The sequence below is a fragment of the Astyanax mexicanus genome, chromosome 1 (assembly GCF_023375975.1).
Source record: "Astyanax mexicanus isolate ESR-SI-001 chromosome 1, AstMex3_surface, whole genome shotgun sequence".
NCBI classification, from domain to species: Eukaryota; Metazoa; Chordata; class Actinopteri; order Characiformes; family Acestrorhamphidae; genus Astyanax; species Astyanax mexicanus.
This window is the reverse complement of record NC_064408.1, coordinates 88,896,773-88,924,133: the sequence shown is the minus strand read 5'-3', so window position 1 is coordinate 88,924,133 and position 27,361 is coordinate 88,896,773. Positions and strand designations below refer to the sequence as shown.

Genomic DNA, 27,361 nt, shown 5'->3' with positions numbered 1-27,361 from the left:
TTATAAAGTTCATGGTCATTTTTATTTGAAAAATAAAACAAAAACAAAACAATAAAACATAAACAAAAAAACAAGTAGCATGTACAACTTGGAATGAATGTAAACCGAACTCAGATGAACAGTGAAGAAAGCCATCACTGATCAGAAAGAGAAACAGAGAGAGAGAGGGGGAAACCCCCCCACCCACTTGCTTCTTCAAATTTCCAGAAACTCCCATTAAATCCCCGCCTCAGCTGCTCAAGAGCAGGATGCCCCCACCCCCAGAACACAGCCATCCAAGAGAAAAAGTAACATAAAGAGAGAAAATCAATCAAACAAAATCACTAGAAACCTAAACATGCCAAATGTTTAAGAGTTTTGTTGATTTTGTAATTTTTTTTCTTTTTTGCTTATTTCTTTCTATCCCCACATACAATAAAAGTCCCATTCCACCTACTGCCTGGTCAGAACCTGGTTTTTAATAGGTTCCTTTCAGAAATACAAAAGAACAGAACTAACGGGCATTACGACACTTCAGTGGAAAGAGCACGCTCAGACCGCAGGAGAAGGAGCTCCAGTCGCAGACTGCATGCATGAAGAACAGAAAACAGAGAGGAGAGAATAGATGGCCAGCCCAAACATCACCAAGAGCAAATGGAACTGAGGGAGCTCACCAGATGCTTGTTTTCTTCTTCTGTTTTTTTTTTCAGTAGTTACAGGTTATTTAACTCGTTAATAACTGATTCTAGATTGATCTGTAAGGGACAGGATCACTAACCATTTCATGCAAATATTGGATTTTTTTTATCTGTGTGGACAGAAGGATTATTTTATTTCAACATTCAATTCTTTTCTGTACAGAAACATTATGAGTAAATGTACGTTTTTCCCCCCAAGAGGTAAATAAAACTTTTGATTGATTTTTTTTGTTTTCTTCTAAGAGGGCAGGGAAGAACAGGACGTCTCACTTTGCGGTCATCATCTGTACAAACTCTGGAGAGGGAGAGAGAAGGAAGAGAGAGACAGAATGTAATTGGGCACCTCTGGTGGAATGACAGACAATACATACAGCTGCTAAATGCTTTATTCATTTATTAATTGCTTTATTCATTTCTTTGGAAAAGTAAAGGTAGGAATCTGCAACAAATGCCATGTTTACGAATGATGTTTATTCTCATTTAATAATCTAATGTTAACAAATGTACAAAGACACACATCCTCTGTGTGCATATTGACTCATACCGTAAGTTAAGACTAAAAAGTTTCTGTACCTTCATAGTTCACCTGACCGTCCCCATCAATATCCGCTTCTCTGATCATCTCGTCCACTTCTTCATCTGTGAGCTTCTCCCCGAGGTTTGTCATGACGTGACGCAGCTCTGCAGCGCTGATATAACCATTTCCATCCTAAAATATAAAAAATATATATTTTTGTAAATCACACTTTTGAAAAACTCTTGTGATTCAATAAAGAACTGTTTTATTAGACATAAGAAAACACTTGATGTCAAGAGTCTTTACCAACTTAATTTTTTTTTTTAAACTTAAAAAAAAAGTTTAAAGCACCCTTTTTTAAGTGCTACGTTGCAGTGTGTCTGTATTAGTATTACATTTTAAATTTTAAAATAATGTAAGTCATGTGTTTGTTGGTTATGATTTTATGAAATGTTTTATTGCAAAAATGTTTTTTTTTTAATAAAAAGAAAATATACATAAAGAAAAAACATATACTAACAAAAACATTAAAATCACCAATGCAAATATCAAACAGTGCATGTATGTATAACCCATGTGACCTTCCAGGTTTTCTGAAGTGTTTAATAATGGGTATTCCAATGTAATTAGTAAATTATGTTTTATTAGTGTTTTTTAGTGTAATTAAAAATGAAATCAATCATAATTAATTCATTTCAAATGTGGATATTTCCCTGTATGTTTGTGAGGGGACAGTAATAATAGTGTAGTAGGGTTTAGGACTGGCAGACCAGAGCCTTTTTACTATTATAATATATCGAAAGACAGAGTGAGTTCTGTTCTTTAATTTAGGCAATTATGATGCCAGGTGTGAACAATATCTGACTTTTAAGGTATTTTCCTAGACTTGACCAGATACATGATGTTTTTTTGTAGTTAATTCAAGAGAAGTGATCTATTTCCCTCATCAATCAAGATGAATGATTCAAAATACGAGTGATAATTCTGTTATTAAAAAGGTACATGAACCTGTTCCACCATTACTAAAGGAGAGTGATCCAGTTCCACCATCAGTGAAGGTGAGTGTGTTCTTCATTAAGCATGGGTGATCCATCAGCACTGAACATGAGTTATCCAGGTCCACGTCTAATAGAGTTAAGTGATCCATTGTCAAAAGAAATGAGTGATCAGTTCCACTGTGCTGTACATGACGTTGGTAAGGAATCCGATTTCTTCGTATTGTGTCTAAAGTTCGTCACTGTAATCCATCTTGTATGTGTGCCATGACCCACAGATATTCCTGCTCACAATTGTTCTCAGTTATTTCTGTAGTATATGTCCCCTCTACATACAGGCACACAGCTGCTGGATTATGTGTGGTATTGTTTGTACTTTATGGCAATGGGCCAATGTAGCAGTGTGTATAGAAGTGAATGTGTGTGCATATAAGTGAAATGCTCTACGGGCCAGCCCAGTAAATGTCTGTACTGTGTGCACAAATATAATCGTTCTGTATACTCTTTTGCAGCCAAACACAGATTTTAATTTGTAATTCTAGCATTCCTACAAGCAGTTCTATCTATCTGACGGTTTTCGTCATTTTTCTGGACACTATTCCCTTATAAATTTCACTGCCATTTCTTCATTAACTTACAAACTGAGTTAGTGTTCGGGACTCAGAACAGTCTCAATCTTATAATCTAAACCTGCTTGTTAAACCTACATGACTACTTGAAAACACTTGATTTTAATATAATTTTAACTTCATGGCAGCTGCTTAGAAAAGCCTGTAGCTACCAATTATGTTTTCCTTGTAATAAAAATAAATTTCAAAAAGAACATTTTTAAAGGACAATATGTCCAACTTGAGCTTTGACTTTTACAAACAAAAAAGCTGCAAATGTCAGAGGGATTAAAGTGATGGAACCAACCTTGTCAAATACCCGGAAGGCTTCACGGATCTCCTCCTCGCTGTCTGTGTCTTTCATCTTTCTGGCCATCATAGTTAGGAACTCTGGGAAGTCGATGGTCCCATTGCCTGTGAGGATGCAGTGAATATGAGAAAAGGTCAGTCGCCAACAATACATTACCATGCGTCTCTCCACCCTACACACTACAAAAGCTGCCATGAAGAGCTGTGTGATGCATATTCTCTATATACATATACAGCACAAGTAGTGTAAAATTAAAAAGAAAAACTTATACTTCTGAAAATGTGCTAAAAGCCAACACCTTAGACACTTAGATCTGAACTAGAAATAGTCACAAGCTAATATTTGAGCCATAAACTACAGATCACAAGCGAATTTGTTAGCTCCACACTAACCACAAGATGTGTTTTCTGTGAGATAAAATACTAGCCTGACATGAAGCATTGCATCTTCCTTCATCAAAATGCCAGGTCTCTTACTAACCAACTAACCAGAATTATGAAAGCTAAGTCTTCCAGTAAGTCTTTGGGACTCAAGACAGTTTCAATCTTAAAGTCTAGCCTGAAAACTTTCTTCTTTAATCTCTGTGATTTTGGTAATCAGTACTCCATGTTAGACAAAAGGGGCAGATCTGGGGGTTGATGACCATAGAGCTTTTTGCTTTTCTTCCCATGTTTTTTGCGTGATTTGTATTTATGAGTGGTGTAAAAGTAATTTACACTCTGCAACTGTAGGACATGCTTAGTAAAAAACACACCCATTTTAAACAATGCATTGCCTTAATTTCTGTGATGTACACTATGGGTCAGGTGTATCTGTGTGCACAAGACCTGTGCAGAAAAAGGAAACTGTAGAAATGGGCAAAAAATTGTTAGTAGTTCTTTTTTCTCTTATTACCTTTTTTTGTAAGCAGGTATTAATTGTATTTGCTTTCATAGGAACATTTACAAAATTACAGTAAATGAACAGTGTCTAAATATAGTTAAAAAGTATATTGTTGATACAATAAGAAATTTAATTACAATATGCAAAACAATCATCATACTGGTTAAGGTTTACACACCACAGTGAAGCTGGCCCCTCATATTATTAGAAATGAAATAAAAATATGTCCATTGGTTAGTGCTGCGTTTGTGCTGGTTTGTGCAGCAAAAATTAACGTTTGTGCTGTTATCGTTTTTGAGATATTAAACATTTAATTTTCTGACCTGTTATGTAACCCAGCCCCTCATTTGTGGCCAAATCGCACCAAAGTGGTCTCATTGGTTAGTGCTACGTTTGTGCTGGTTTGTGCAGCAAAAATTAACGTTTGTGCTGTTATCATTATTAAAATATAAAAAATTATATTTATTACCTGTTATGTAACCCAGCCCCTCATTTGTGGCCAAATCGCACCAAAGTGGTCTCATTGGTTAGTGCTACGTTTGTGCAGCAAAAATTAGTGTTTGTGCTGGTATCATTATTGAGATATTAAACATTATATTTACTGTTATTGACATATTAAGCATTTAATTTCTGACCTGTTATGTAACACAGCCCCTTATTTGTGGCTAAATTGCACCAAAGTGGTCTCATTGGTTAGTGCTACGTTTGTGCTGGTTTGTGCAGCAAAAATTAACGTTTGTGCTGGTATCATTATTGAGATATTAAACATTATGTTTACTGTTATCATTACTGAGATATTAAACTATTTAATTTATTACCTTTTATGGTAAGGCCAGATTTCATCAAAGTGGTGTTGTTTTTCTAGTGCTGTGTTTGTACTGGTTTGTGCTATTAGAATAAATATTTAATGGGTGGCATTATCCAGCCCCCCAATACAGCCCAAACCACAGTGGTCTCATTCAGCAGTGCTGTAAAAATAAATGTTTCAGGTATTTTGATTATTCAGCTACAGGAAAAACAATATTTATCTACACATCTAATAAAGCACAGATGAATGTCTTCAGGTGACATGACTGTTCATGGTAAAAACTGGTTTACCATGGTAAAAATTGCTCCTGCACTTATGAAAGCATATATTTAACAGACTGCCATGTTAATGCCTTTTAACCGGGCTGAGTGCCTTTTTGTGAGCACTAACCACACTGATAAATGAGGGGGGCTGGGTGATGTGTGTAAATAAATATTGGGTAATGCCACCAATTAAATTTTTTTTTATCTAATAACTCTCATAACTAAACTTGCACAAACATTTATTCTAATAGCACAAACCAGCACAAACACAGCACTAGAAAAACAACACCACTTTGATGAAATCTGGCTTTAGATGAGGGGCTGTGTTACATAAAAGGTAATAAATTAAATAGTTTAATATCTCAGTAATGATAACAGTAAATATAATGTTTAATATCTCAATAACTATAACAGCACAAACGCTATTTTTTGCTGCAAAAACCTGCACAAACGTAGCACTAACCAATGAGACCACTTTGGTGGAATTTAGCCACAGATGAGGGGCTGTGTTACATAACAGGTAAGACCTATTATGTTAAATATTTCAATAACGATAACAGTAAATATAATGTTTAATATCTCAATAATGATACCAGCACAAACGTTAATTTTTGCTGCACAAACCAGCACAAACGTAGCACTAACCAATGGAAATATTTTTATTTCATTTCTGATTATATGAGGGGCCAGCTTCACACCTATTCAATATTTTTTTCCTAATAAATTAAAAACGAAAACAGCACAAACACTAAATTTTGCTGTACAAACCTGCACAAACGTAGCACTAACCAATGAGACCACTTTGGTGCAATTTAGCCACAAATAAGGGGCTGTGTTACATAACAGGTCAGAAATTAAATGCTTAATATGTCAATAACAGTAAATATAATGTTTAATATCTCAATAATGATACCAGCACAAACACTAATTTTTGCTGCACAAACCAGCACAAACGTAGCACTAACCAATGAGACCACTTTGGTGCGATTTGGCCACAAATGAGGGGCTGGGTTACATAACAGGTCAGAAAATTAAATGTTTAATATCTCAAAAACGATAACAGCACAAACGTTAATTTTTGCTGCACAAACCAGCACAAACGCAGCACTAACCAATGGACATATTTTTATTTCATTTCTAATAATATGAGGGGCCAGCTTCACTGAGGTGGTTTACACTCGTTAAAAAGTTTTGACTTTAAACTTTTTCCAGGCACTGCTGCAGAAATAATTTTTTTGTAGGAGCTTTAGTAAAGCACGAAACACTTGCCGTTGCATTATGACAAATCTCCCGTCCACAGAACGCCATAAAACCAGTTTCAACATGCACTTTTCCTACGCTAACGATCCAGCCATCACAGAGATTAGTGTTCAGAGAGTCTGGTATCCCTGAAGTGGATCGATAAAAGTGCCGGATGTTCCAGATTAAAAAAGGATGCTGATCTTTAGAGACACTATGATGAATCATGCTGGTTACGACTGCTCAATACTCCGCCTGACGAGAGACAAGGAAAACAGAAGGATGTAAGGCAAGGCTGGATTAACAGCTGTTGGGATCTTTCGGATGTGGAATCAGCATCAGTACTGATAAATGATAACTGATATCCTATTCAAATGTTTGGTTTATTTTACAGTAAACTTAAACAAATGAATTGAAACGTTTCATTATGCACTTCATTCATCAAAACAGAAAATAAAAAAACAATTAAAGAGGACAGACATTTATATTTGCCCCATAGTTTGCCTGTATAAAACAGCAGCCCAGAATTAAACAGTACTTATAAATTCAGTGTCAATGGGGGTGGGGCTAAACTATTGTGGCTTAATGCTCATTATTGTGACACCACAAAAGAATTCTTCAAAACAGGTGTTTTTTTCGACATGTGGGCTGCATGGAAATGTTTAACTTGTAACATTTTTAAGCACCTTGAAATATATTATTTCAAACAGTGAGATAAGTGACATTTAAAGGCGAAATTACTACATGCAACATTAATTCAATAAACTAGATTAAATTATTTTGATGCTTATACAGCCATATGCAACATTTTATATTTATTTTTATATTTTTGTCTTTGTTTTATAAAAAAAAGCACTCAAGTACTCAACTTGATGGATCTTTGGCTCATCATGGAGCAGCCGTAAAAAGTGTATCTTCTGCAGAAAAGCCACATTTAGGTGTCTATTCTATAGAAGAAGTATTCCTTTATTTACACTTCCACAACCCGTGGAAACTGAAGAGGGATGCACTTGACTGTATACTGTACGTCCTTACTGACTGCTAAACTAGAAGCACTGCTGCTGGAGGGCCTTCTGTCTAAAAGACATGGTGCTTTTGAGATGGAGCAGATGGCAGTCGCATGGCTTTGGGGGTGGATCTAATGGCCTGTAATCTAATATAGTAACAGGGCTCGAGGACATACACAAAATGATGGCCAGTGAAAAAAGGAAAAGCCATTTACAGTAGACACCATTACAGGCATTCCAGTAAAGGCTGATACGAGATGCTCGCTGTATTTTGTACCTAGAAAACACTGGGACTACGTTACAGAGGGTATGAGGGCAAGCAATTTATATACAAAAAGTGCAAAAAAATTGCATTTAGGTCATTGTTCATTAAATCAATTTAAGATTACTTTTGTTTTGTGGACAGTACCAGTCTAATGTTTGGACACACCTGTTTTCATTCAATGTGTTTTCTTTCTTTCATGATTTTTATATTGTAAATTTAATTTTGAAGACGTGCTGAATCATTTTCTAAACAAAAAGTGATAAACAACCCAGAATATGTTTTAGATTTTAGATTCTTCTAAATACCACATTTATCTTTTAGGACAGAGCTGCAAACTCTTGAAGTGTCTTGAAGAAGTTCCTGGAGGTGCTGAACAATAGTCTCTGCTTTTCCTTTACGCTGTGAAGCTTCAGACCCAAACCACCTCAAATTAACCAGATCAGTTGGGTTTAGGTCAGGGGACTGTGCAGGTCAAACGCTTCTTTTTGTTTACTACATAATTCCATATGGGTCTCTTAATTGCTGTCATGTCTTTAATATTAATCTACAATGTACACAATAGATTAAAGAAAGATAGAAAAACATTTAAAAAAAAGGGTGCTTCCAAACTTTACTGGTACTGTACATTATAGAGTAATACTGTGGTCATATAGGGGTGCAACAATACTCAAATAGGCAGTATCATTTAAATGATGAGGATTAAATGATTAACTGGTATGAACATATACACAGTGTGCCAACAAAACAGTCCCCACACAATCACACCACCACCGGTCAGGTTGGGTCCATGGATTCATAATGTTGGTTGTATATTCAGGCCCTACCATCAGTTAATCAGTTAAATTTTCTGGCTCAACTTGAAAAATGGAAAATTGTTTGTTAAACTTCTTTATTATTTTTTTTTCAGTTACTATAGGGAAGGGAAATTTTGTCCAATTTTTTTTTTAAACCTGTTTGCATCTTGTAACTTTGATGTTATAATCCGTCCTACTTTGGTTATTGGGTACACAAATTAGAAAATCAAGTAAAGATTCATATTTTTATTTTTTTTTTGCTGATAAGGGACAAAAATGAAAAACTTAAAAATTGTGAAAATGGATAAAAGCCAGTTCTTTATCATATTAAAGATTCAATATAAATTGAATATACTAAATTAGTATTTTCTCATTTAGCCTTAAAGGTCAGACTGATAAATGTTACACTGACCAGGCTACAAAGCATTTTTCCAAACCTCATTTATTTTGGTAAGAATGTACCCGCTGCAGCTTCAGATTTCTGTTCTTGGTTGACAGAAATGAAACCAGACATCTTCTTGCTGTTGTAGCCTCTAGGTTCAACATGCATTCTGAGATGCTTTTCAGCACACCACAACTGTACAAAACAACACAGAAACAGAAGGCTTTTGCAAGGACAAGAACAAATTAGCCACTAGCCACTAGCCTATCCACTAGATTTTAGCCGCTATAGCAGCTTTTACAAACTGTAATCCATAACAAAATGGGTGTAACTTCAATTTATTTTCCATTTTTCTATTTTAAAACTTGAGAAGAAAGAAGTAACGTGTGATCTTTAACTTTATGACTTTTTAAAAAATCAGGTCAAACTACCTAAACTATTCACAGGTACGGATATTTTGACCAGGAATAACTAAACATTTGCCAGTGTATGTTGCACTGTATTGATGTCAAGCTGCAGCTTAGTTCACAGTAAAGACAGATACGGATATGTCACCTACACCCCTGTGAACACAGCCTTACACACAACGAGAGAGAGTCACTTCCAGTACACACTGTCAGTGTCAGTTCTCTAAATAAGCTCCCTCAGCATCTCAGCAGCTCTCTCAGTCCAACCAGTGCGGGGGTGCTCGATATGTGGAGTGCACAGAGTGGATTATATAATCACTTTTATTTCCTATTACTCGCCTTTTGGCATCTGACCTGGATAGCATCAGCGAGGGAGGAGTGTGATGCACAGAGGAGATTGGACACAGCCATCACCCAGACAATTAGCTGATTTAGTGACCACTAAAACCCAATAGATTAATGTTACATTGTGCTCATCCATGACTGTCTGCAGAGACACTGAGCCAAGAACAGCAATGTAAATATATGTTATATGTTCCTCGCTAAGACCAGGAACACAAAATGTGCCTTCATGCTACAGACGCAGGCTCCCACACCAGTCCCTATTCTTAAGTTACATAAATTCAAGTACATATTGAAGTATGTGTGAAAAGGTGTACAAACTGTTTTGCATTACACTGATAAACATTAAAATGAGAGGGAAGGAACATGAACTGCCCTTTGGAAAGCAAGAATAATTGACTAAAATATTCTACCAAAAAAAAAAAAAAAAAAAAACGGTTTTCAGACAAATTAGTGAAAAGACCATATAATGTCATTTTTCAATGTTTTGTATTAATAATTCAGTGTTTACATTAACAGGGAAATAGGGAATTGGTATAGTGGCAGCAGAATCACACCCCCATATTCAGTATTCGATATTGGGCCTTTGGTCATATATTTCATTTTGTTAACATAATACTAACTTCCGTTATTAATGGGGATTTCATTAGCATCAAGCTAACAGTGGTGATTTTTTGTAATTTATAGCAGCTTTCATGATTAACACTTAAAAGGTCTGTGGTTGTGTGGGTGCTGTTTTCAGATTTTAGATTAAGAAAAATAATATATATATATTTTTTTCAAATTAAGATGCAGTTGCCTTGGGTCTTTTTTATTATCAGCCAAAATCAGAAAAAAAAATTAATGAGTTTACAGAGTGTGAGGATTAAAAAATGTAGAGTCTGACACTGAGTTTGAAGATGAGAAGTACATATATAATACACACACACAGTGAAACTCTGGTGTAGTATAGTCTGGTATGAAAATGGCAGTTCAATTGGGTTAATGAGAAAAAACTTGCCTAATTTGTATATGTATATATTGTCTAATTTCCAGTTTTGCTGTTTTCATGATGCATTTCCTTGTTACAATTTAATTTTTTTTAAAAAAGAGCGCCATTTCTATTTAGAAATGTGATTAAACAAAGGTAAGGGAAACAAATGTAACATATGTGCTGTTTATATAAGTTGCAGCTTGGATGAAGTAAACATCTTCTGAATAGTTTAAAAGTTTATTTTGAATTAAAAGCCTTAAAATGCAATGTGCCCACCAGATCAAGCAAGATGCCATGTGTAACAAAAAAAAAGAAAAAAGAACCTATAACAGTTGATAAGTAGTGGTTGGGGGTCTTTGTTGGGGTTGTTCGCTTGATTGAGGAGTAAGGTGGGGACTTGCTCGTGTGCGTTATATTAATGAATTGAAAATCTGAACATCCTGTAGAATTTAAAGATTTTTGTAAATGGCAGTGATTCCATATTTTACAGTTCCTCGTATATAACATAACATAATATAACATTAAAAATAAAGTACTTGTGAGTGCATTTTTGGCTTTCTTTAAAACTGCTTTTACAGCTACTCCTATAATCTGTAGTCCAACACTATTAACACAAAAAATAGTGTTTGTGGTTCAGCCTATTTAGGTTTAGCAATGTGTCAACTTAAACAGAACAAGCTCTTACATTATAACTAGCCCACTGTTTAGCTTGCATTTAGATGGTGCAGTCAGCTCCTGGGGTGTAATTCTACTCTGGATAAAAATCAGAATTAGTGAAACAGTAGAACACACTGCAACAAGCCCAGTTCCGCACTGCGTCTTCTGGCACACATCCATTTGATCTTAAGAGCTGAAATACTATTATCCTGTTAGTAAATATAACATGATTTGTCTGCTAATTTATAACTTTATAGCTTAATAGCTTTTTAAAAAGGGAGAAAATAAATGCAGAATTGACTGCTGCATGCTGCTCAAACTTAAATTCATGCCATGTTCAGGGTGACCCTCCTTCTTTAGACGAATGTGCATGAAGAAGAACCTTGCAATTACTATTTTTGGTGAAAATCTTTGTATTGTTATTATACTGAAATACATATAGTAGCATAAAATCTTTTGTAATGTCAGTTTTTTTTACAATATTGTACAGCCCTGCAATATATTAAAAAAAGCAGTTTATCACTAAAACACTATCACAGTTTTAAAATAAAAGTATATGATTTGATAAGTAAACAAGCTACTCTTTATGTATGGAAAATAATCTGAAGTTGATAATGGAAATATTAATATTGAATTTAGGGTTTTATCCATATACAATTTATCAAAACAGCCACTGAAACTCTTATCTGGCACTGTGATTGGTCAGGATGCTCATACCCCACAGTACAAAACACAGCATTTGGTTAGAGCCCCATGTGCATATTGCAATACTGCCAAATCTAATATTCATGCACAAAAAACACTGCCCATCATAATGACTGACAGCTCTCATAGCTCTAATGTCATTTGAAGACAGACAGCTTTCATAACCACAGTCAATAGAGATAAATATGTTTATTTCAGACAAAAACTACAGTAAATTTTAGCAGACGAATAACCGCAGCAGCGTTTCTCAATGACACTCTGTCCTCACTCCGCCCACTCGAAGATTGCTCAGCAACAAGACTGTCTCGAATAACCTCTGCAAAACTCAGCTGGAATAGGTTCTGACAAGTTTTGACAATTTCTCATCATTTCCACTGTCCTCCCTCAACCTCCAGCAGTCACATTTATCACCAGCATAAAGAAAAAAATCATGCTGTAGTTTATCACAAAAAGTTTAGCTTGTAAATATTACTGCCTGTAAGTACAAAAGAAGATACACTATGAACTACATGGACATACTATTGGGACACATGCCTACACTCTATATTGTCCCTGCTTTTTTGCAGTAACTACCTCTACTGTACAAGGAAAGCTACATTCTCCTAGATTCAGGAACATTGCTGTGAGAACTGATTGCATTCATTTACAAGAGTATTAAATATAAATGATTCCCACCACACCCCATCTCCAACTTCTCAATTAATTCCAAAAGTACTGTCTGGAACACAATCATTCGAGTTCCACTTTAGCGCAGACACTACGAAATCATTCGTATTACACCATATTGAATAATTGATAGCAGTTACCAAACCAAAAATGTGTAAGTTTTGCCTCTTTTAAAAAACAAGACACACAACATTAAGTTTTGTTGGATTTGGATAGTATTAAAGAATTAAATGTCAGTATGTTTGTGAACACTACTTCTAACCTACTGCTGACACAGATGTGTACATGTACACACACAGCCTGTCAAGTCATTGAGTCCTTGTCAAGACACTTTGGAGCATATAAACATGCTGCTACGCACGTACATTGCACAGTGAACTATTCAGTATGTCATATGAATGTTTTTTTATGTCTGATTTAATAAGTAAGCACTATAAATGATTCTGTAACTACTGTAAATGATTCAGTAAAAATATTTTTTTTCTATAAATTGTTTACTACTTAGTGCCTATAAACAATTCTAAAAATAATTTACATTATATATTGCCAACAATGAAGTATTCAGTATCAACTAAAATGATTCATAATTGAATGTGAATTCTTACAAATTGTTATGAATTTTTAAGTATCTCCAATATATACATTTTGTAGTACTACTTTTCAATAAAAAGTATGAATTGTTAAATGTCTGCTAGGAATTAGCAGAAACTAATAGTCTAATAGCAGCCTATTACGAATTATTTAACATCCATTTAAATGATTAGCATCTCCAATAAACTATTTAGTAACTACACTAATACTGTATTTCTGTAGAGGTAGTATAGCGTGTACTACAAATAATAATGAAAAAAAAAATATTTAGTATTATTCAGTAAAAATGAATATGTGATATATGTATATGTGTCAGTGTCAAGCTCTAGTCATTTTGAGACATTGACACATTTGGGTTAAACTTGCTTATAAAACCATTAATCAATTTTCAAAGAAAGGAAATCTGGTTGACTGGGCCTTCATGCATATCCTCTTTCATCTTTTGTGCTAGTACGCCATAGCAGGAGAATAGCAGGAGAAAATGTTTTCAACACTGTAATGGAAGTGATCAAAACTGTAGCTATCCTGATTCTAGTAATGTAGCACAAATCTGCAGAGGAGCCTCTCAGCAGGCGAGGGAGGGGCCACTCACCATCAGCATCCACTTCATTGATCATATCCTGAAGCTCTGCCTCTGTGGGATTCTGCCCCAGTGACCGCATCACTGTGCCCAGCTCTTTGGTGGTAATGGTGCCATCTCCATCTTTGTCAAATAAGGAGAAAGCCTCTTTGAATTCTGGAACAGAGAAAAGAAAACACGCTGCAGTTAAAGCTAACATTTCAAAAACACAAAGCGTAGTACAAGCATGCAGCCGCCAGGAGAACTGGGTCAAAGCTGAATACATTATGAGCTAGTTCTTATCAGAGCACAGGCTTGAGTCTTAAATTAGTAATATTTTACACTGAGAAAACTAATGTGTGGGATTTACTTTACTGAAATATTCAGCAAAGAGCAGGACACAAACTAAAATATATATCAATATATATTTTTCTAATGTATTTGCACAGGTCCTAATTTGATCTGTTTATGGTCTTAGCAGAATTAAGCAGACTTAAGTATAACTTTCCCATGGTGGAGGGGTTATGTTTACCACAGTGTTACTGTAACTAAGACCCCCCAGAGTAACAAATGAGACATTCCACTCATAAGCACTCATAACAGCTAATTTTAATAAATAAACTTAAATAGGTCATATTGTACCTCTACTCCTTCGTGTTCACATGAATCAAATTTACATCAACATTTTTACTTTACTTACTTTTATAAATAATCATGTTTACATTTACATTTTATTCAATATTATCTTGTAAACATTTGGATCAAGCAAATGAGCTTACATTATTTACATGTTCCACATGAATAAAATATGTAATGGCAACACATAGCTATCTATTTTTGGTTTACTTTGAAAAGCATTGTGCTGATATAACAATAAATCACTACTGAAGTGATACACTGGCAGTGAGAGTTGAGAATAAAGTGAATCAGAGTGTCTTCCTACCTGCAATTTGCTCTTCTGTTAGTTGGTCAGCCTAAATTGGATAATAGAACAGAAAAAAATGTCACTCATTGGCAATTTGACACTAAAAGCAGTTCATATGCAAAGACAACTTACAATCACAATCCATTTATTAGTGTCCCAGAAAAATAGCAGGGCCTTAACAAACTGATATAAACAGCAGTTTCGCTTTTTAATGTATTAATCACCAAATGCTAAAACATTGCATAGAATTCAGAAAAATGTGTTGAAGCTCCTGTGATCCTAAAATTAAGATACAGTGAAAAAATAGGACCCAAAACAACCTGATATGAACAGAAGTTTTTCTCTTTAATATATTAATATTGCATAGAATTCAGAACAAAAATATTGACGTTTCTGTGATCCTGAAAGTAGGATGCTAAAAGTGAGAAGATAAAAAAATGCATTACACTATTATAGAGCTATAATTATGACCATTTTGGCTTTAGCTACACAAACACAAGTGGCAATCAAGTAAAAATCTAAAATGAATAAAAAAGGGAGGATCAATGCTCCTGGACTCCACCTACAGTCAGAACATGTAAAAAGAACTATATTGTTTAAGCCACCACTAAAGACATGATTTTTATGGATGAAAGTATAAAGTATACGCTTTAAATCTTAGCTACTGACATTAAACTTTTTTTTTTACCCAAACTACATAAAAAGTAGTTCTTTAGGGATCTTAAGTAAAGGTAATTCAGTATAGACAATACATTTTCATAGTACACTTAAAGTTTCTTTTAACTAAAAATTTAACCTTTTTGGTACTATATCACTATTGTCAGAAAAGGCTATGTGCTATGTCTAATCACTTTTTTCATGTTTTTAAAGAATGTTTCTGATCGATACACTATTCACATATATGTTTGCTCGTTTTCGAACACCTAAAAACTAAAACAGTTCAAACAGCCTGAATAACTTTCCACTGTCTAATATCCTTGCTTAAACCCATGCAGGGGGCAGATATGCCCCAAACCACACACGCACACACACACTGTGGTACAGAGCTATTGTACCATAGCCATGGGCAGCTGGTCAGGGACATCCTGGCAACGAGGGAGGACACAAGGGGACATCTGCTGACACGGCCAGCATTTCTGATTAGTCATTTGAGTGCATTTAAGCAAAACCAGTGCAGGAGAGAGTTCAGGAAAGAGCTGCACAATATAGACAAATATTACAGAACTGCCTTGCCCCATACACAGCCATTACAAAAAAAACATCTTCCTAATATTGTTATGGTCATGTGACGCACTAAAACATGGACATCGTAAGACAGTGTTAACTTTTCCACCAGTTTGTATTTCCTTGTAGATTTTAGACTCCCAAAATTGTTTATTTGCACTTTTGAGAACTTTTCATTAATATCAGTCAAAAAAGCACTAATTATTAACCCACCAGTGTAGAGTGTGTGCTGTCTGTCCACATTGGTCAGTAAAATAGATCCATTTGTAAAATTGTTTAGAAGTAATAGTGTTGGTAGTAATAAACTTATACAGTGAATTAACTAATATCATGCATATACAGCAAGCAAGAAGCTACAGTACACCCTCATGTTTCCATTACAAACAGCTGCCCACCAGCTGCAGAACACCAGCTTTAATGGGTAGCTCATTATGCTTTTAGAAGTGTTACGCTGATGTTCCACCTCAATAAAATGCTGTGGTCATCAGCACACTATTATTCCCCACAAACACAAATGAGAAAAACTAAGCACAAGGTGGAAAACAGAGATGTCTGACTCTTATTGCCTCTGAAGAGGAAGTGAATGCAGGACACACAAGCAGGCTAAAAGCTACCTCAGACGACTGCTAGTCACGCATTGCAAAAAACAGTAACTGCTGCGTTTTTGTTTTTATGGAGGTATGCTTTTTATTTGCAGCATGTCACATTAGGCATTTACCAGCCAATAAGAGCAAAGCTCTGGTTAAACTATTTTCCAACATAATTTTTTGTATATGTTTTATCATACAGTTATTGTACATTGTAAATGTACAAGTCCACTGGTAATGTCCAGTAAAACAGTTGAACCGAGCAGGACCATGTTAGCAAAAGAGGATGAAATTAAATGTAAAAAGGAGAGAAAACACCAGATCTACTGTTTATTATCGTTTTAAAACACTTATTTACCACCAAATCTTTAAATACATTAACAATTTCAATATACTGACACACACAAAATCCCACGTTAATCGCCGACAACTGCAGAGGGCAACTTGCTGATTCATCTCAACCTGCTGCTGCCTTTCTCTCTCTCTCTCTCTCTCTCTTACACACACACACACACACACACAATCACACGTACACACACTCAGGTTTGAATACCTTACTGGGCACAAGCAGTCTATTTTTCAGTCCAAGTGAAAATAAAAATTAAATAAATAAGCGAAGCAGAACAGGCTCTCTGTATCTCCATGAAAAGGCATTTAATAATCATTCATTAGTACTAAACTAAATCTGTCTGTTCCAAAGTCAGATCTTTTTTTAGTTAGCCAATAAAGTTGACAAATATAATCGATAATTAGCAACTTTTTGCCGCCTCCAGCAGTGATTTGGGTGCCATTTGACTTTATTGGGGATAATTAATGAATTCAAATGGTAAATACGGTAATTTCACACAATGCATGCCACCTGTAAACTTGAAGTTGTAAACCGTTGGATATGCATGACATTGTGACCTGTAGTGGTTTACAAGTATTGGTATAGTAACTGTAGTATTGTTTGCCCCCTCCCCCTCTCTTCCTTCTCTCCCACATTGATCTGCTTCATGCTCGCTGCTATTAGAGTGACTAATATACACTATAATAAAGATAATAAAATTGATAAGCTATGTACTGGTATTTTCATCCAAAATATGCAATTCGCCAATTTACTCTAATTTGGCCAATTCTGAGAGCTGATCAGATCATATTCGGGAGTTTAGGATTACAGCTCTTATCTCTGCGAGTCACAAAAAGCTGCAGTTCCTCGATCGACCACTAGATAAAACTGCGGCGCTGGTGCAAGGCCTAAAGACACGCACTCATTAATTAACAGCCTGTGTTAGCTTCTCACTTTGTGTGCAGGCTTTGCTTGGACCACACAACCTTACCAACAAATGTAACATTTATTTGACTTACATATTAGCTTTTATCACTTGCAAGCAAACATTAAAATGAAAGGTTTCTCTTGAGAAATTAGTTTTTTACATTTTTTTGGTTTCACTTTTTTTTGGTTTTTCATTTTTTTAATGAACTGGTCCATACATAAACACAGTTACAGCTTAAAAAAAATCTATATATAAATACATCTGCAGGTATCGCTGCCAATAATCTCAATGATTCCACAAAAGCAATGATCGGCCAGTACCAAGAGAACATCGGCAAAAAACGATGTTAAAGAAACCACATTTAAAACAATAGAGTTTTGCACACCATAAGCCACAACAAGCACACAATAAGACTTTTAAAGCTTTGTTTTATTATTATGTTAAAATAAATTATTATACATTCTCCTCAGTTGCACATAACTATGCTACATATTCACTTTTGCACATTTGTACTTCGCACTTCAGAGTTTTGCACACCAACTGATAATTTATATATTGCTTTAATACAATTTATATATTACCTTTACATTCCTTACACATAACATAAGTTTTTGTTATTTGACATCTGTATTTAATATTTTTTATTTCATTTATTCTATCTTATAATTCTAGTGAGAATTTCACTGCTGGTTGGACCACAGTGTATGTAAGTATGTGACAAATACAGTTTATTTTATTTGCTCATATTCAGCTCCTAAAATCATGCTGAATGTAAAAAAGACAATGTGTTCATGTGGAAGTTTATTTGTGTGAAAACATATTGTATATGCTAATTTTAACACTGTACTCTTTTTAATTAACACACTACAGAGGCTGTTTTAACTACCTCGGGGCAAGTCAGTGGTGTCGGGGTGGGTGGGTGAAGGGTGTTATACAGCATTAGATGGAACATGCTGTAGCTTGCACATCTGTGTGGTCTTAGTAATTAAAAATAACCCTGGGTTAGTCTAATGTTTTTTTTCTGTGTACCATACCCATACCAAACTGGGAGGTCTGCACTGCAGTGCAAACCAAAGCATGACCTTTGTGTTCTATTACACAAATGTAATAGTGCTGGGAGACCATGCTATTAACAGGAAACAGGAGATATAGCAGCAGAAATCAATACGATTTTATGTTGCACACAGTGGGTTCAAACACAATGACTCGCAGAATATGATATGCAGAATACAGCAAAACAACAGAAAGTCCCAGGGCCGTCCACAGATACAATTTTAGAGCAAAACAAACAACACTAAAGGATTGAGGATGTCAGATTTCATAGACACTTGCATAAAACCAGTTTTAGTATTGTTTATGGAATCAGTTTTCATTCTATCTTTTGTCTTTCTGAAAGCAGGATATTTTAATGATAATATTTTTTATCATTGTGTCTATTTTACTACTGCTACAAGTATTATTAATACTATTTTAGCATGATTATATGCTTTTCTAAACATGTTTCCTTATGGCGATTGAGGAATTCTTTCATACATTCTGTTATATATAACCATTTTAACTATGTTATTACTTTCCCCACTGTGTGTTTATGTGCTGCCCCCTTAAAAACACACTACCATGGATGTAGTCATTTGACTCTGCTTTGTCCAGTCTGTGAAATGAATGCAACATTGAGGAGAACTTAAATCAGTTTAAAATGTTCAGTTAATCGTGATATTGATTTGAGGTCATATTGCCCAGGACTACATCTGGTACATTCTGTCTGAGTAAAAAAAAATGCAATGATACACATTGAGCTTAATAAAATTGTGTTTTAATCATAATTTTAATTTTTTTTACCCAACACCTCCTTTTCTAACTACCACTGATGCAGTATTATGGGGTAATCAGCACACTTGAGGAAAGCACAGCACCCCTGCTCTGATACATCAGCAAACAGACATCTGTGCTGACAAACACCACACTAGAAGTGATGTGGGGAGTGAGTGCTATCTACCCACTCTGAGAGATCAAGGCCAGTTGTGCTCTTTCAGACTCTGGCTGCTGATTGAAAAACAGAATGATTCAAACTGTCAATTCTTGGTTCATAGTAACATGGCAGCAGTTTAATGTTTCTGACGTACCACTGACATACAACTTTAAATCAAACGTATAAAAAACTGGCAAAAATGTTTTAATTTCAACCTAGAATTTTAATTTAAAATCAGTGATTTATTGTAATGGTGGAAATGATTGGTTCAATTGATTTAATTCAGTTATATTTTACCTTACATCTGCAGTGCGATACAATATGTCTATAGTGTAAATCATTGTGCATAATGTTTAAGTTAATTGAATATTTTCTGTTTTATGTTACTTATTCTACACTATGTTGTAAATATTGTTCTCTGTATACTGTGGGAACTCAAGTTTTTCACTCACCTGTTAACCTGTACTATGTGATGTGACGATAAATATAATTTGATTTGCCTCGTTTGAACAAATGGCTGAACATAAACCTTGATGTAAACATTTACTAATATTAATGGGTTTAAATGGTTTTTTAAGCCTGGAAAGCTTTTCAGGGCACACAGACACTAATATAGGTCAACACACACACCATAATCCACAAGAGACCCCATACATAACTGCTAGCATTTGTTGCATAGAGCTATTACATCAGCCTACCGGCGTTTTGCCTACAGAACAGCTGGCTTCTGCCAGATGCTGAGCCCTCAGGGGTGAAACTTCCACACAGAGATGCTCTAATAAATAACATGTATAAACGTCAGACTTTTAGCAGTTTGGATGATGTTTTAAGGCCACAGGGATATAATATGGAGAGTGCATTTGTTAAGGCAATTCGATGAGTGTCCGACACAACACACTGTGAAGGGTTATTCTCACAAAGACTGCTAGAACTTATCCATGTGTATGTGGATTCACAATAAAGATGGCTGGTTTAATACATAAATATTTTTAACCCAAATTCTCACATATTTGTAAGGGTGTTTTCTATTCTTTTTTTAATATACCATAAAACTGTAAATTATAAAAAAAAAACTAAAGAAAAGTATTTTACTGTTTTATATTAGTTCTATAACACACTGCCAATCACTAAGATATGAAATTAGAATTTAATACCAATTAAATAAAAGTAAGAAAACTAAAAAGGAATTCTACCTATTCACTTTAAATGTCTGTAAAATGAAACTATGTATAAGTAAATAGAATAGTGAATAGAAGTAGACATGTAAACTTCTAAAAGCTCCCTCATACACAGGTATTATTTCAAAACCATTATAAATACAACGCCTTCTATTTTAAACATGGTTTATCACGATTTTAAGAAGAGTTTTTTTTCGATTGGCATATTATTAAAATGGTAAAAATGAGTCATAATAGAAAATTTCATTTTTCTATTTCAGATTTACCATTGTCCATCATCAGCATTGCATATATAATTCAGAAAACATGTGGAGGATTGTTGTTGGTTTTGTATACTACACTATTGCAATGTAGAAAAGATATCCAAATCAAGAATTTCAAACAAAACCCACAGTCAGAATATGTTCACCCTAAACTACCCTTTAAAGGTTTAGCAGATCCCATTGATCTGTTTAAACACATTTATTTCAACTACATTATTAAATAAACATATATAATAAACATATTAAATGACAAATATATGTCAATATATTTTTTTATCAATATTCAATCTACATGATGATTATGAAAGTAAAATATTATTAAATCATAATTTAAATTGTGTGCTTTCTTCAAATCTAGCTTATTTAAATTATGGATGATGTTTATTAGTCTGTGCTTTCCTTGTTAAACAAAGGAAAAACACACATATGCAGATATTGTTTTTTTACACCCAGAATCATCCCAATACTCAGAATGAAGAATGAGTTCTTTATTTAAAAAGGGTGGCACTTTTGATTCCCTAAATTACTAAATCTGAAAAATCATTGAATTAAACTAAATAAATACAATTAAAATGAAAAACACAGCTACCATTTGAGACTGAAACTTGCTGCCCATTGCCTTTACATCCCGTTCCACCTTAAATTGTGCGGCAGTACATTCTGGCGCCTCAAGCGCCTGAATGTGAGGGCTGCAGCATTTAAGGTGGAACGGAAAATGGTAATGAGCAGCCCATTTCAGCCAAAGCAGATTCTCCATTCAAAGATCTGAATTGTTTCTGATCTTCTCTGATTATGTATGTTACTATCACACACATACACCCATTCTCACAGAGGAGACACTATTTATAATCTGACAGGCCTGTAGCAGGATGGATCTAACGTTAGCTAATAGCTACGGCTATATCCATGGTTACATGTGCAGCTAATATAACAGACACCCAAATTAACCGATCACAGCTAGGTTAGCTTATGTTGAATAAACCGTATAACTATAGCTAGGCTATCTCCACAAATGGTCGTGATAGCCCGTTGTACACCATTGTGAAGCCTTAGTCTATCTCAGTACTAATATTATATTCAATTTAAGATGTTTTCACCATAATATCATCCCAGCACTCATGTTCCGCACAGATGAAACGCGGCTCTACTTTAGATCAGAAAAGGCTCTGAGGCCAATTTAAGACTCTCTCTCACCAAAAAATAAGCACTTTCAGTCATGCCAAACAGTAAAACGGCGTTAATACAGCAACAGAAAGAGGATACGCACCATATTTGTTGGATTCTACGCGGGTGGCGCTAGCTACTGTAACCGGGAGTCGTAGTCTGGGCGCAGCAGCTCCACTGTCGTCGCTTTTTTCTCCGTGTAAAAAAAAGCTGAGAGGCGGAGGGATATAAGTATTCATCCGCCACTTTCCTACCCGTATTCCAGCCGTTAGCCGTCGTTGACCCGCCCTGTGCACTGCCATTGGCTGGTGAAAACCCACCTCACCCTACTAGCCAATCGCATCGCGAGGGACGGGACCCGACTAGCCAATCCCAGCCCAGAAGGCGGGACCTAACAGCCAATCGTTGCGCATAAGGGCGGCTCTTTGTCAGAATGCGGGTGTGGAGGAGCGGAAATGTAAATAAATAAATTATTAAAAATAAATAAATAACAAAAACCCAGCCACATCGTATTCTGGCCCCGCCCCCTACTCCTTGCTGACCAATGGCAGCTCAGTGACACCTGTCACTCAATAAACAAATAAATAAATCCGAGGGCCGGTTCGATTTCTGGTTAATTGTCCTAATGGAGGAAGTGTTGTCATGGTGGCTAAAATTAATCGACTCTTAAATTAATTAAAAATGGATTTAACGGATTCTAAAAGCGCATGCAGCAGCAGCAGCGCAGTGCCACCCATCTGCGTCTCTCACTGTGTAAAGTGTTTCTGTTGAAGTGTTTTTATTACTATTCCGCTCTTTATTGCTATTTTATTACAGAGTAGTGAAAATATTAGTGTTTCTAATTTGCTTATTTTTGTGGTGCTTTGTATAAAAATAGAGAGAGGCAGAGATTTAGATTAGACTTCGGATTACTTTTTGTTTGTATTTGTTTTTGGAGATTAGTGCTTATATAGATCAATTATAGACATTAAAAGCATGGCAATACTGTGCATTCAGTGATTCAGCTGAGGTAGAACCTTATTATTATTATATTATAGCTACATGTAGGGTTACAAATATACAGTTCCACTGCCATCAAAACATCCCCACAGCATATTGCTACCACCAGCATGCTTAACAGTCGGTACAGTGTTCATATGGTTATAGGCCACAGGATGCGTCACCTCTACTATGCCAAAAATCTTTGTTTAATCTGACTATATAAAGAAGCTTTTTTATTGCTTATGTGGTCAACTGCAAACTTTAGCTGAATTTAAATCTGTTGAGTGCAGGGTCTGGAGCAACCTCTCAGCGTACCTCTCGTACCACTTACAACCAGTTATACTTGTATTCCCTCAGCTTCTCATTCATGGCAGGCCTATTCTTTGATGGTTATTGGGTTGTTCTTGAATACATTTGGTTTAAAGTGAAGGTACCAATTTCTTCCAATAATTGTACTTATCTGTAATTATTTAGAAATGGATCCACAGATCTGCACTAAAATGTATGGATTTTCCTATTTTACTGTGTGGTTAATGAGCTTAATGAGCACAGTCAACTAAAACCTTTTTTTTATGTGGGAATGGAGAAGCTACCAGCTGTGGTCAATGATGGTTCCTAAATTAAACCTCAAAATGAGTGTTTGTATATTTTTGACCCTATGTCAATTTTAGAAAGCCCTCCAAATGTAAAAAATATTGGTTTTTTTCTATGTATGTTGCCCCAAATAAATTACCTGTATGTAAATGCAAAAGCACTTATTGATTTTCTTCCCTTAGTCAAGTGTCGGCCCATGTCCAAACACAGCTCAGTGGAAATAGTACTTGCTGTGCAAAAGTGGCTCTGTAATAATTCAGAGTGCAGCAGGACACAGAGCCAACAGTGTTTAACAGAGCAGCAGAACTGCTGCTAGCACAAATAAGACAAGACTGTGTAATCCATACCCTACTGTCTAAAACAAACATGCTTACCCTTTACACACTATACTGTACATTATACTGTACAATTCCACAGACTTTGGAGACAGCAGTATCATAATGAATATTATAATGTTTATACATGTGACTAAAGTTCTCAGAGCAGTCAGCAGCAAAACCTGTCCTCCTAAGCAAACATATCAATAACTTTTATGGCAAACAGAACATCCTATTGATGACTTTCTTAACACTTTATCAATTTCTTTCAATTCCAGATCATTATTATAAGTCAGTGACAATAAACTGTAGGACTGTCTCTAGGTGATATATTGCAGCAAAAAAATACTTTATTTAATCGGCAGAAATCTTAATAACAGTGTTTTTGATATGACAAATAGTTTCCAACTTACATGTGATCATTTGAATGGACAGAAATCATGTAAATGATTAAACACATGATTGAACACATTAGGTCATTAACTTGCCTCAAACCATAGTCTTATAAACCAGCTGCTGTCTGAGGAAGTCCAGGTGGATTATTAAGGGCTCCACTCATCCAAGCCACTGCCTTTTGTCAGAGCTGCCCAGCAACAAGAGGTACAATGGAAAGAAAAAAAAACCAGCTGGTTTAGAGACAGCTTCTTCCCCTAGGCCATCAGGCTACTGAAACCAGTATCACCAATCTAGTACACACTTTTTACAAATAAGAGGGACTACAAGTTTTGTTTTCTGATCTGCTCATCTGTAATGTGATGGGACAATAAACCAGATTTGTTTGTTAAAAAGGTTAAAAGCCGAAAGTCATTGAACCCAATGTCTTTCTAGGCAAACAAAATACTATAGCGCAGTGGTTCTCAAACTGGTACGTGAAGCACACCAAGGTGGTACACCTCCAAATAATTTATTTAATTTTTTTTATTTTAATGTATAACAAACAAAAGAATATATAGGAAAATGCATGTGGGTATCGGGGATGTCCAAATCTATGGGTCTTAAGAATTTTCCTGGTTTTATTGGAGACAATGACATATTGTCACTGTAAGCAGAACATTATATAGGTCATTTTTTGCAGCATTTCTATTGTAATTTGGAGTATACACTTCAATAGAATACATGTATTGTGTTTCACATTGAAATCAGGATATCCAAAAGCATTGTTCATATCGTTCATGGCAAGTTTGCTTGCATATGTTCTGTGAATGACTGTGCATGGTACATTATTTAAAATGCTTGAGAACCACTGCTGTAGTGTATATAATCTATGAATACTATATTACACATTGTATAAAGGTGTTACTGGTATAGTGAGTGAGTGATCTGTTTAATCAGGTATTAATTAGTTAAATATAAACAATATGTAGTATTTAAAACTACTGTCTGAAGTGGACGTTCTGCCTATAAAAGGGGATGTCTAAACATCAGCCAAGGCCTAGTGGGGCTGTGAGGCGGATATACCTCCACCTGCTGGACTAAAGCAGAATAAACAGTCAAAACGTGTGAAAATTAAATAAACTGCACAAACGGCCCAGACACATTTATCTCCAACCCTGAACTGCTTTAATCTTTAATGTGAATCTACAGAGATCTGAGAGCGGAGGAAAGTCCTGTCGGTTCTTCACCCACGTGGTTCGGTTTGCCGCACTAGTCCGCCGTAAAGCGGAGGGATTCTGGCGAACAGTGGGTGATGCGGTTCTATTTCGACGCGTCTGATTGGTTGCTGCGGACCTGCAATATTAATAAACGATGACAGGCGGCCGCTGATTGGACAGTTCAGACCCGCATTGCACCAGGCAATATAGACACCTCATCAATATAGAGCAGAATGTTCACACTTTCACACTTTTATATCGGATAGTTGTGGATTAGATCAGACATTTAAACATGTAATTACTAATACGTATTATTTTAAGCCATATTTAATGTTGCAGATTTGTTAAAACATAACTGTTAATAAATCTAACAGTATTAGTATTGTGCTATATTTTTGGAATGAGCCTCAAAAAATAAGTATATATATATATATATATATATATATATATATATATATATATATATATATATATATATATATATATATATATATATATGTATGTATATACAGTGAGTCCAAGAAGTATTTGATCCCTTGCTGATTTTCTTTGTTTGCCCACTAATAAAGACACTATCCTTCTGCACTTTTAATGGTAGATATATTCTAACATGGAGAGACAGAATATCAAGACAAAAATCCAGAATATAATTTTAAAGAATATATTTTAATTAATTTGTATTTCAATGAGGAAAATAAGTATTTGATCCCTCTTGCCAAACACACTCAATACTTAGTGGCAAAGCCTTTGTTTGCAAGCACAGCGGTGAGACGTTTGTTGTAGTTAACCACACGTTTAGCACACACACCAGGGGGAATTTTGGCCCACTCTTCTTTGCAGATCCTCTCTAAATCATGAAGGTTGGTGGGCTGTCGCTTGGCAACTCTGACCTTCAGCTCCCTCCATAGATTTTCGATCGGATTGAGGTCTGGCGACTGGCTGGGCCACTCCATGACCTTAATGTGATTTTTCTTGAGCCAATCCTTGCTGTATGTTTAGGGTCGTTATCATGTTGGAAGACCCAACCACGGCCCATTTTCAGATCCCTGGCAGAGGGGAGGAGGTTGTCCCTCAGGATTGTGCGGTACATGGCTCCATCCATCTTCCCAGTGATGCGGTGAAGTAGCCCTGTACCCTTGGCAGAGAAACACCCCCAAAACATTATGCTTCCACCTCCATGCTTGACGGTGGGCACAGTGTTCTTGGGGTCATAGGCAGCATTTTTCTTCCTCCACACATGGCGGGTGGAGTTGAGGCCAAAAAGTTCAATTTTGGTCTCGTCTGACCACAAAACCTTCTCCCAATAACTTGGTTCATCTTTCAAATGATCATTGGCATACTTGAGGCGCACCTCCACATGTGCTCTCTTCAGCAGGGGTACCTTTCGGGCACTGCAGGATGTGAATCCATTGTTGCGCAAAGTGTTGCCAATTGTTTCCTTGCAAACTGTGGTCCCAGCTGCCTTCAGGTCATTTGCTAACTCCTGCCGAGTGGTTGCAGGACGATTTCTGACCGTTCTCAGCATCATTGCCACCCCACGAGGCGAAATCTTCTTTGGAGCACCGGGCCGAGGTCTGTTGATTGTCATGTTATACTCTTTAAACTTTCTGATAATTGCACCAATAGTTGTTACTTTCACATCCAACACCTTACTAATCTTTTTG

The 27,361-nt window shown here is 35.7% G+C and overlaps 1 protein-coding gene across 1 annotated transcript; it reads right to left on the bottom strand.

Annotated features, from left to right (window-relative positions):
• Window positions 1-22,473, bottom strand: calm1b (calmodulin 1b). The gene is made up of 6 exons (XM_007252955.4): window positions 22,317-22,473; window positions 14,591-14,621; window positions 13,681-13,824; window positions 3,105-3,211; window positions 1,251-1,386; window positions 1-972 (listed from the first exon to the last, which is right to left on the bottom strand). Exons 1-6 carry the CDS (start codon window positions 22,317-22,319, stop codon window positions 944-946), a joined length of 450 nt encoding a protein of 149 aa, XP_007253017.1. The 5' UTR covers window positions 22,320-22,473; the 3' UTR covers window positions 1-943.
• Window positions 22,474-27,361: the final 4,888 nt, after the last annotated feature.

Coding starts and splice junctions, on each gene's coding strand:
- calm1b (XM_007252955.4), bottom strand. Junction 13,825..14,590: donor AACAGAAGAGCAAATTGCAG/GTAGGAAGACAC, acceptor TCTCTGTTCCAG/AATTCAAAGAGGCTTTCTCC. Junction 973..1,250: donor CGGTCAGGTGAACTATGAAG/GTACAGAAACTT, acceptor CTCCCTCTCCAG/AGTTTGTACAGATGATGACC.